The sequence below is a fragment of the Hippopotamus amphibius genome, chromosome 11 (genome assembly GCF_030028045.1).
Source record: "Hippopotamus amphibius kiboko isolate mHipAmp2 chromosome 11, mHipAmp2.hap2, whole genome shotgun sequence".
NCBI classification, from domain to species: Eukaryota; Metazoa; Chordata; class Mammalia; order Artiodactyla; family Hippopotamidae; genus Hippopotamus; species Hippopotamus amphibius.
The window spans coordinates 97309595-97321608 of NC_080196.1; the positions used below are offsets into that span (position 1 = coordinate 97309595).

At 37.2% G+C, this 12014-nt stretch overlaps 1 protein-coding gene across 2 annotated transcripts in view; it reads left to right on the forward strand.

The window, feature by feature from the left end:
- The window catches only part of WDR7 (WD repeat domain 7), a 328201-nt gene that overhangs the window by 219121 nt on the left and 97066 nt on the right, over window positions 1-12014 (forward strand). For both annotated transcript variants that reach the window (XM_057699834.1, XM_057699836.1), the window contains exon 21: window positions 11825-12011. In XM_057699834.1, coding sequence (XP_057555817.1) covers window positions 11825-12011 — 187 coding nt within the window. The remainder of the gene's footprint in view (window positions 1-11824; window positions 12012-12014) is intronic.

The following is a 12014-nucleotide window of genomic DNA, read 5'->3' on the forward strand; positions in this document are numbered from 1 at the left end:
AGCATTACTTCTTTCATCTTTTATTGAAGATGAAGGCTGGTTTATAGTGCTTTTCAATCTATATTTGATTATAAAAAAGAATTAACTAATGAAAATTAAGCCATATATGGCTGTTTTGCAAATTTATTAAAAAGAAACTACATTTGAGGAAAAATTTTTAAAATATTAAAACCATACAGTAGCCAATAAGGTATGAGGCAGCTAATTGCTTCCTGTCCCTTTTGAAATTACTCAGCCTGAAAAAAGATAGCACATATTGATTTGCTGTATAGTAAACGTCCCATGTCTGCTCCTCTAACACCCAGATGCACACACACTGCACATACCACACGGCAGTAGCAGCAAGGAACTGCATACCCACCCATTTCTTTTATCAAACTTATGTAATAACAAAATTAGGATGGAACGTTTTCTTCCTTTGTAAAAGGGAATAGCATAAAATCATTAAAACTCACAAAACGAACGCACGATATGTGTGTTTGCGCTAAAGCTCAAAAGGAAAACAAATTTCCCAAGGAACAAGACATATTTCCTGATAATGCAGTATCAGTTAACCCATATGCATAAGCTCAATTAGTATACCTATGTGCATTTGTAATATTAGAAGCAACGTCAAAACTTAGGCTGTTTGATCATTTTTTTGAAGTTAATATGAAGATTGTGCAAATTCAAATTGTACTTGTCAGTATAGTCTTTTGCTTTATTTCAGGAATGATCCACTAATCCAGAGAATGGGAATTTTAGTCATATGTATTGTAACTCCTGCTGTTTGTGATTTTTCTATAAGCATCTGATTTTGTTTTTCAACATAGACTTTGAAAATGTATAGTTTTGATTATCCTAAAGCCAGATCAGTAAAATTAGTGAGAAGTTTAAAAAAAAAAAAAGATCTTATAGAGCAAGCTGCTTTGAAGGAGAATCTGTAATTACTCATGTAAACATATATTTCAGGAGTGTAATAGCATGTGTACGTTTCTTTTTTTGTTTAAATGAATATAAATTATTATCTGTGATTTTTAGATGTGATCATGGTTGCTTCTGTAGGTCAGATAGTTTAGGAATTCATTGTATTATAGTATATTATGCTTTATCTTAAAAGGATCAGAGCATCCTCATTTGTAGAAGAGGGGATTTTGTGATTGGAATGACTTCTTTATTAGATTGTACGTTACTTAATATATTTCCATGTATCCTTTATATCAAAAAATATGTATCCCTGCCCCACCCCACCCCCAAGTTGCTTTGGAAATATATTTGTCCTCTTTGTTTGACATCAACATCTATTCCCGAAAGAGCTCTGTTTCAGATTTTCGTGGAGCTTTGTTGATGGCTCTCTTGTAAACCCACCAGCACCCCTTGCATCCCAGGATTCCGAACGCAGGCTTAGCTGCTGCAGCAAGGCTGCTGTTTACTGGCGAGTTCCCATTAACACAGCCACGACTCCTGGGTTAGATAATGGACTCAAAGGTTAAGAGCAGAGGATCTCAACAGCTCCAATCAGCAGGGCTTTTCCAGGGCTAATTACCTCTTTGCTGCGCTGACTCTAATGTGACATGTTTATTGCCTTAACTAACAACTCATTAGCTTAGTTGATGTTTTTGTCAATATTAATTCGTTCATTTAAGCCAAGTCAAAGCTTAAACAAAGATGTCCAGACTGAGAAACGGGCAGCAGAGTGACTTTTGTTCGCTCCTCTTTTTTTTTTTTTTTCCTCCCTCACTCAACTTCAATAAAATAAATGTGTAGAAAGGACACATTTCGAGTGCTTGTATTGAGAATGTTGGTATTCATTTGCCTGCGTATAGAACAATTCTGACTTTATTTCTCCTGTGGTTATTCTAGTCTCCATGTCACGGCTTACTTAATATTTAGTGTCTACTAAGGGCGACTGTCTCTACTCTTTGACTGCATATCTATAAAGAGTTAATGTTCAGCAGCTTCTTGTTCCAGTTGAATGTTTTACTGTGGTTATTAGAAAAGAGAGCAAGTAATTTTTCATATGATTTTAATCTTCACTAGACTACCTATAAAATTGCTTTGAGATTTATCTTGTAAAAATCACTAAGTTACTTAATTAGCCTGTGTGAATCATTTAAAAAGAGGAGGCAGTCATGAAGTTATCATGAAACATTTCAGTTTTTTTGCCATACTTTTGATCAGCATTAATAGTATTTCTTAGAGAATGTTACTGTTCTGATTTTATGTACTTTAAAATAATAATGAAATTCTAGAAGCCCTAGAATAGTGCAGATGGGTAAAATAACTGAGAACAAGTCTTTGATCAAATAGTAAGTAGGTCGATTACCTTGGAGAGGCACAACGGCACCTTCAGAACCCTGTCATACATTTTGTCAAAGCCCTCTCACACGATGTTTAATGGTGCACAGATGACCAGAAAGGGTTAAGCTCAGATGTGAGCAGAGCTGCAATGTTAGGGGAGTTTCTTCTCTGGAAAAAGGCTAGTCTCTGCTTAGAAGGCCAGAAACTCACTCTGATTGGTTGTTTCCTGGAGGTGATCAGGCCTACAGAAGGCTGTTAGAAGCTATGCATAGAACGTGGTGAGAAATACGTGTCACATCAACCAAACTCCTGTTTCCTCCATCGTTCTGTATCTATAGAGCATTCTGTGGACACCAGATTGTTATCAGATGAGAAATCACTGCCCCAGAAAATGAAAATACTTAAATTTGTGTAATTGTTTGTCATCTTTTGCAGAGTCCTTCCCTCTCTATCACTCACTAGGCTCTTACTCTGCTTTATTTTTCTTCACAGGACTTAATACTACTCCACATACCTATTTGTTCATTTGGTTGTTTTGTCTCAAGTGGAATATAAGCTTCATGAGGGCACAGACTTGGTTGACCTGCACTTAGAACAGTGCCTGGTCCACAGCAGGCACTAAGGAAACACTGAATGACTGAAAGGATCACCCAGCTATTAGGTGCTAGAGCAAGAACTTGAACCTGGTGTTCTCTTGCTTCATAACCTCCCTACCCCTCATCCCCACAGCCATTCATGCCATTTAACAACCATATGACTTTTGGGAAGAGGACATAGAAGTATTTAGATCATTCAGGTAAAGATCCCACAGATTAATGGCATGTTTTTTCTTTGACATCACAAACATCTGCTTCTACTATTTTACATCTGTATTGTTCGCCCCCAGATTGTTAGCACTTTTTACCTTCTTTAAGGTGGAAAAGGGCCATATGAAATAAGTAATTTATCTTTTTGTTTATGCGAAGGTAAGAGTCTTATTTTAGTCTGCCATCCAAAATACATGAAATACCAAAAGCAAAAAGAGGTTAAACTCACTGTACGACACAACCTAGTTAATTTGAAACTCAGTCGAACAGAAAAAAATGTACTTTCAATCAAGCAGCACTGGATTTTATACTCTTCTGATTATAGGACAAGAAACAGCAAATTTCTTTGAATTAGGACTGTTTGGACTAAGCTGATATTAATGAGTTTTAAAATATCTTTGCCAAATTAACGTCCTAATTTAACAAAGTTATTTTGTGGTTTTTTGAAACGAAATGATGACTTAGTTTTTATGCAGTACAGGATGTAAAAAGTTTAAAAGTGGTTTTTCATAACTATTAATACAAAAAGCATCTCATTATAGAAGTGTTTATGAATTATTCCATACCCAAGAATTATGCACACTGCATTGGAATTATTTTGAATCAAATCAAGTACCCATATAAAGCAAAGGAATAGAATTCTAGATGGCACTCTGCCATCCTTGTTCTTTGATGGACATTAGCAAGTGGGAAAAGGCTTCATTCAGTTGGTTACATTTTGAAATAAGTGGCCAATCATTATTAATTCATTTTGTACTCATTGTAATGGCATAAATCATCATAAATTCATTTGGTTTAAAGTGCATATAATATGTTCTCCCACAGGAAGTTCCTTGTAATTGAACTATTAATTAGTATTTTTTTTTAATATGACCTTTTTTTTTCCTTCTCTGCTCTTCAGAGCCAAGGATGGTTAGTGGCCATGTCTTTATTCATGACTTTCAAGTATGATGAACCAGGTTATCTTAACAAGGCCTGTTGACTAGGCTAAGAGGGACCAAAGCCCAAGAAAATGGTGACATATATTGCCTACCAGCAGGGCAACAGTAATAATTTATCAATGATCTCTAAGGGCTCTTGGAAAATTCTCTGAAATGCTTTGGTTTTGTAATAATTCCAGTAAGAAAATTTCATTCTCTTTTGGTAAACACAGTTTGACTCTGGCTTCTGTTTTCACTTCTAATTCTTAAAGCCCCTCCCCACAGCCCCTGGTTTTCTGTAAGTGTCGCCTGCCGTAACATCCAAGTTCCCTTGCCCCCAGCAGGCAGGCACGCTGTAATTGGGGTCCCTTTCCCCCTTCTCTGCACTGTCCTTCCCCATTTCCTGCCCTCAGCCTCTTCAGTTATCCAGTGCCTTCTTCCTTAGGTTGTACTGGTTGCTAGAGGGCTTATAACAGCTGGTTCTAGAAGCTGCCTCTCACAGGATTCCTTTGAGGCCTTCATGCTTCATGGAAGGCAAGTGAGGGAAAACTTAGGCCAAAAAAAGGGAAATAAAAATTACTGATGGAAAACTGGAAAAAGAAAGTCATTGATTTTACAATTTTTTATATTATCCTTTCTTATTTAGTGCCATTTCAGCACAAATAGAAACTGGGTAAAAAACAAAACAAAAAACAAAGCAGAAAACAAAACAAAAAAAGCTACACGATTCATGTTTGTGTCATGAACATGTCACGTTAGTAGGATCTGTGGTTGTATGAAAATAAAGGTTTGAGTTAGTGTTAAAAGTGGTTTGTTCGTGTGTTTAACTGACAGTTAACTCTGTGTGTGTATGCCTGTTTTAGGTGAATAAAATAAGGTATTTTTTTCATTGTGCTTTGAACAGTGTGCTCACATTGCTCATTGTGCTGTTGAGAACTCAAGGTACTGTCAGGTTCAGTCTCTGCCCTAGTGTTAGAAATGCAAAAGGGGAAAAAAGTGGAATAGTAATATAAAAGTATCATTTATTATCAAATGATGCTGAAAATGATACCTGATGCTTATAGAAATATATAACTATAGTTCTTTATAGTTAACAAAGTGTTTTCATATAATAGGCATTTATTAAATGTACAGTAATAAAGTGAGTCTACATTTTGTGATAAGGATACAAAAATGATCCAGAAAACAAATTCATTATTTCCTAAGTAATAGCATCAGGTTGCGCGCGTGTGTGTGTGCACGTGTGTGTGTGTGTGTGTGTGTGTGTGTGTGTGTGTGTGTTATGGCTTGTGTGTTAATCTTTTAAAAGAGCTGGTCACCATAACCAGCCAGATAGGGTAAAATTTTTTTAAATTGGCATCTTTCCTTAGTTCATGACAGGACAATAATCGCCTTGCCAAAGCAACAAGTTAGCCATTGTATAATACTGTAACTACAGCATACATAGGCTTTATTTTGCTATCTCTGTGTCAATCCTTTTCTCATTTTTAGCGTTTTGCTGTTACAGTAAAGTGTACATATTTTCTTGCAGCTTTGCACCTTTGTAGAACTTTTAAAAAATGGTAAGGTTAAAGTTGGGACACTTTAAAAAAAAAAAGCTTGCGATAAAAAGCTTGCGATAAAACAGCACTAAAATATGAGCTATTGTTATTACTCTTGACTGCATGACAACAGAATTACTTTCTCAGCAGCTACAGGGTCTAAGTTAATTGTGATTTATCCAATTCTGGATTTTAGTGCTTTCTGCTTTTTAAGGGGCTTTGTTTTGATTTGATTTGTTTCCGGTGCTCTGAGCCTGTCTGCATTTTGGTAGTTCATTTGCGCATTTGGCCAGACATACAGTGTGATGGGGATGGGTGCGTGGGTGGGGGTGCTGCATGCTAAATTCTCACTATAAAGCTGCCACAGTGTCTGTACTACTTACCCATCTGACAGGTAAGAAAGGCTAATCATCTAATAACAAGGCTTTGAATATGGTCGCAGATTGACTTGAATAATGCTGAATTCTATCCTGTAACCAGTTGAGTGAGGAGCATCTTGGCATTCTCAGTAAAGAACCAGTGACCAGTAATAGGACTTATCAGTTGTGATTTTTATAGTGGGGAAGTACCCTTGCAGTTCCTCAGGACAGTAAACTTATTACAAACAGCAGTTGTTTCCAGACTTTCCAATATCATGGACCAGTAAAATTTCCAAAAATAAAATTTGGGAGTATTTAGCAGTGCTGTGTTTTATTTTGCTGAGTTCAAACGTTAAAAAAAAATACCACTATCTTTCTCATTTTATTAAAAAAAAAACCCTTTTATTCACCAAAAAGTAGTAAGAACATGACCTTAGAATAAGCACTCCTTTAAATTGAATATATTTAGGTTTATGAAGAAGCTGTAGCTTTACTATGTCGTCTGTATTTTACCATTTCGCCATAGAGCCATGGAAACTTTGCCACAGACCAGCACAGGTTTATAGCAGAATCTTGGAAATTTCTGACCTGTGCATAATTTTATTGACTGTGCTGGGCACATTCAGTGTAAAGTAATTTTCAGTATTTGCCAAAGCAACAATTATATAGTAAGTACTTCTTGAACTATATAAAGCACTGTGCTAAGCCTCAGACAATTTCATATGGCCCAGGGACCTTACTCATTTAGTGGATGTGAGAAGGTAATAAAATGAAATAAAAAGAAATAAACAAAATTAGCTCTGGACAATAGGATAAATGCCAAAGATGCTATATCACTGTTTGTTAAATGTATGGATAACAATTACTCTTTTAAAAAGAAGAATTTCTTTCTAAAGGAAGCAGGGAAGACCAGACAGAAATTACCAGCTACCAACCGCATAGCATTCTCCTTTTACACATGAACAAAACCTCAGAACTGTTGAAGTTGCATTGTGGCCAGTGCACAGAATACATTTCTCACCCTTCCTTGAAACTAGGGGAATTATTATATAATTTTGGCCAATGAAATGTAACCAGACTTTAAAAGGAGGCTTGACTTAACTGGCACATGTCTTTATGTGCTTCAGCCGTCCACCTCTTCCTGCTGGGAAGGTGGATGCAGTGCTGGATGTGCAATTAACCATTTGTGGACACGATGCAATTAAGATAAAGCCAAGACAATGACAAGGATCTTGGTATGGCCGTGTTCATCTGTCAAACCAATAATGGCAACCTTCTCCTTGTGCGAGAAAAGATAGAACATATAAGTTAGTTAATCTTTTGTTTTGGTAGAGTGTCATGAATAAAACATGGTGGTAAAGATGTAGGTTGTGTTCAGAGCTGTGTTCTGGTCACATTACCCATGGCCTGGGCCACAGAGGCCTGCAGCTAACCACCTGCCTTCCATCATTCTCAGTTATCTCATCCAAAACATAGGAATAGATCATCGTTTTCTAAAGTCCTTTTGCTTTGAAAATTCTGTGATTCTACTTAACCCATTCAGCTGGGGATAGGTAGATCAGAATTAAAAAGGCAGTAGGTCTTATCCCTTTTTAATCACAGACAGTCTAAATATTTATCTTTCCTTCTAAAATGAAAATCTAATCAAACCTCTTGTTTGCTTAAAACTTTCCAGTAGTTCCCCATTGTCACCAGAATAAACAAACTCTTAGCATGGCACATAAGGCCCTTTGTGATCGGGCTGTAATAACCTGTCCTGCCTTATGTCTCACTGTTATATTTTATCCACTTTGTCTTCTTTTCCTTCTTGCTCATTGCCCAACACCTTCCTTTTCCCCCGACAAACTTTCCAGCCATATTGAATTACGTGTAATGCCTTGGTCTGGCCATGTTCTTTCTCATCTCCTCATCTTTAGACATGCTGTTCTCTCTGCCTAGAATGTTTTCTTTCCATTCTGCTCTCCTGTGAGTGAATAAGTCCTACTTAGTCTTTAGGTTTTGGTATAGCGGTCACCTTTCCCTGGAAGCCTTCTCATATCCCTAAGATCAGGTTAAGCACCCCTTTTAAGTTCTGTCTTGATACCCTGCTTATAAATGTTATAACATTCTTCATAATATATTCAAATTACCTGTTTGCTCGCCTATATCCTGAACTAGAATGAATTTTCTTGTGGGAGAGAACTGAGTCTTGTTCTCTTCTCTTTCCCCAGCAGTTAATATAACAATACTCTGTAATTAGTTCTTAAACGAATCTTTGGATGGAAAGGTTGGGACCAAATTGTGGAAATTCTTGAGTGACTATCAGGCCAATCTGTCGAACTTCTTAATACCGCCACCAGGAGAGCCTTTTATGAGGGACTCAGTCATGATGGCAGATGGTAACATCTTCTCCACCTTGCTTACTCAGTGAGGCAACACTCCCCGACTGTGGAACAGTGGGGTATTTTCATAAAATAAGTAAATATGTGCTTTTGTATAAAATTAGATTCCATCTTGTACAGATTAAAAATACAGCCTTTATTGGGTACCAAAGTTTTAAGAAAAGCTCTGAGAGATAAGGTTAAAATTCTTAAAATTCTGTGATGAGACTTTTTTCTGTCAATACAGAAAGTACTATCATTGTCTTAATTTGAGCTTTTTTATCACCTTGGTCCATATTGAAGAGCACCTATATTATATGAGGTCAGAAGTTAGATAAATCCTAAATTACAGAATACAATATAAGTTGAGAAGGAAGTAAGTTTATCTATCCCTTTTTATTATCATATAACCATTTTTTTAAGGCTGGTTCTTTAGTATCAGCAGAAAGAGTATATGATTAAGAAGTTTGAATCCTTACGGGGCTTCCTAGATAATCTCTTCAGAACATCAATGTCATTGTTGCTGGTAACATTCAAGTCACAAGCATATTATTAATCAGCAAGGCTGGAAACCAGAAGACTTAACTTAAAAATCCTCATCTTCTATTATTTACATGTTTTGTTGGGAATAAGTTTCCAGAGACAGATGTGGAATTTTAACATCTGTGTCTTTATAATTCCAAAACAGATCATCGAAAAAAAAACCATACATTTACTAGTAGATTTAAAATTTGTGTGTTAAATAGGCCATTTTTCTCTCTGCTACTCTTGATGTTCCACTCATGGCCTCCCCCAAAACAGTAAAAACTGCCCTGCCAGAGCTGTTGGGATCTTTGCTTTGTTACCCAGAGACTGTAATTTGAACTAAGGAAGGAGAGATGCTGTAAGAGAATTTTACTTATGAAATCACTGAGTGAATTAGAAAGTGATTTAGGGAAGGAAGGGGTGGCGTTGCTCTAGGGAATCTGTATTTCCTGCTGAGCTGGGCATCCTCACGGAGTGCGGGGCGGCGGGGCGGGGGTGGGGGGGGTTGGATCACACTGCAGGAGAGCAGCAGGCCTGCTGGGGGGCCGTGGCAGGGTGGGGGGCTTTTGGAGACGCCTTCCTGATTTTCCCTTTTCTGTCGTTTGGTTGGAGGGCAAGTGACCACCTCCCCACTGCTGCCCTTCCCACTTTGTCTGGAAAATATCAATAAATTGGCCACTTATGGTTTATTTTTGCTTTCAAGACAAAATTATCAGAGCAGTAAGGAAGGCCTCTAGGGTTCCCACCACAGAGGCCATGAGAAACCAGCGAGGTCCCTAGGGTTGCCAGAATGCCCTTACCTGTAATGACTATAGAAATGGTAGAGTGCAGTTAAGGAAAATGGTGATTGAAAAGCTATAAAACATTGTGCTTGGGAAACTTACTTCCCCTTTGCAATATTACTTAGCAAGGATACACCTCCAGGGAGCCCTGTCTCTTAGATTGGAAGCCCTTGCTGCTAGGGTTTCAGAATGTCTGCAGAGAACAGCAGTGGGGTTTCTGTGCAGTTCTTAAGAATTCCTAGAAGTCAAGAATAACAGGAAAGTGGTAGATATTCTTGACATTTTGAAATATCATTCAGACAAGCCGGGGCGGGTATTAGAAATGTACATGCAGTAAAGGCAGGTCTTTTTTCCGTTTCAGATCCATAATGTTTGCAAAGCAGTGTGCTTGGTGGTTGGGGAGATGCAAAGTTATATAAAATATACTTCCTACCCTCAAGGAGCTAACAAACTTGCTGAGAATAAGGGAGATGCACCAAAATGCTTCTATTTATAGATAACATGTGATAAGAGGCACATAGGTGCTAGCAGAAAATGGAGAACAGTGGATCACTTTTTTTCAAGGGGTTAGTATTTTTATGATCCACAAAACTTGGAGCTTTACATATTATATTTAGATGGCTAAGTACAAGAGTAAAATTTTCAAATACACATATGAATGAAGTATGAATTTCTAGATGTTTTTCTCAAGGATGCTTTACATATCTGTGTACCTTTTTAGCTTACTGCAGGACTTGTTAACACAAGGTTCATGGCCTCCTTGAAATTTTTCTGCAGAATTTGGTGGATTTATATGTGTATATAGTTTCCTGAGGAAAGGACTAATGGCTTCCAACAGATTCTTTCTATTTCAATTTTTTATCTTTTAAAAACATTCTGTTAGAATCATTAAGAGTGCTATGACTGAGAAGAAATTCAGAACCACTGTGTTCAGAGTGCATTCAGACTTAGCTTTACAACATCCTTCTCTTTGCCCCTACTTCAATCCATTCTCGTTTAGCAATTGGCTATAACATAAAAGTGAGTTAATGCTTTTATTTGTTGAGTGCATTAAATTAAAGTTTATGTGCCACGTTCTTAATTTTGAAAACAGACAAGTTCTACATGTTATTCAGAATGAGCCCTGCCTGCCCTTCACTGAACACGCGCCGATGTGGACACTGGGCAGTGCATTTCGTATGTTTTCATTCCTTTAACACTCTGGCCCTTCATAAGCAATGGCTGTCATTATCCCCATTTTACAGATAAGGAAACTGAGGCTCACTGAGTAACTTCCTAAGCCTGCCCCCTAGTAAGTTAGAAGATCGATTGATACTCTGCCTTGAATCTGAAGCCTCTGTTCCCTTAACCAGTATGCTGTACAGTAATATGATTTATAAACTGTTTTGTTTCTTCCCCTCAAAAAACAAACAAACAAACAAACGAAAAAACCTCTTCTGAGTTGCAGTTTGTTCTTCACAATCCCTGGTGGTTTTTTTGTTTGTTTGTTTTAATGTCAGAATGCCTTTGGAGGTAGATGAGCTTTTGCAGCTTAATGACCGTTAGATTTATGTATACAGTTAGCTTGATCTTCAACATAAAGGAATACATATTAATTAAAATCTAGACCATTTCATCAGATTTAGCAGTAATATTGAGCTATTTTTAATGGTTGTGTGGCAAACTTATGTGAAGAATTTACCACGTACTTGACATCATTTTCTGCTCTCGGTACACCAGAATGTGGAGGAACATATATGCTTGGGGTGGGGGAAGAGACTTCTGAAAACTATATATTCTACCTTCGCCATCCCTCATCCCTGTTGATAATCATTGCCTGTGATGAGAGGTGTTATTGATGAGAAGTATTTGACATATGAACTCTGTTAGGTGCAGAAGAAAGATGAAGAAATACCATGTTACGTTATTTGAAACCATCTTCATTTTGCAGAATGCTGAGCAGAAAGAAACATTGTTTGGAAGTTTAGAATCACTATTATGTTTTGAAATTATATATACTTATTTACATATAGTTATTATGTAATTACAATACTTTAGAATATGATAGAAAATATCGTAGCCTAACATTTCTTTAAAGTGTATGGCTAAACAGTCTGTAAACTTGAGATCTTTTATAGTCTTATTATTCACAACCCCTTTTCGGTTAAAAAGAGTAAATCCAAAGTGGTTTATATTTTGAAAATATGCTTCAAAGAAAACATCACAAAAGTAAAATTACTTTCTTGCCCTGCCTTTTATTTTGTAATCTTAGGTAAGGCACTGACGTTTCTTCTGCTGCAGCCACCAAGCCCCAAACTTCCCCCACACAGTACGATCCGAAGAACAGCCATTGATCTGATCGGCCGTGGTTTCACCGTTTGGGAGCCTTATATGGATGTGTCTGCCGTCCTGATGGGGCTTCTCGAACTTTGTGCTGATGCCGAGAAACAACTTGCCAAGTA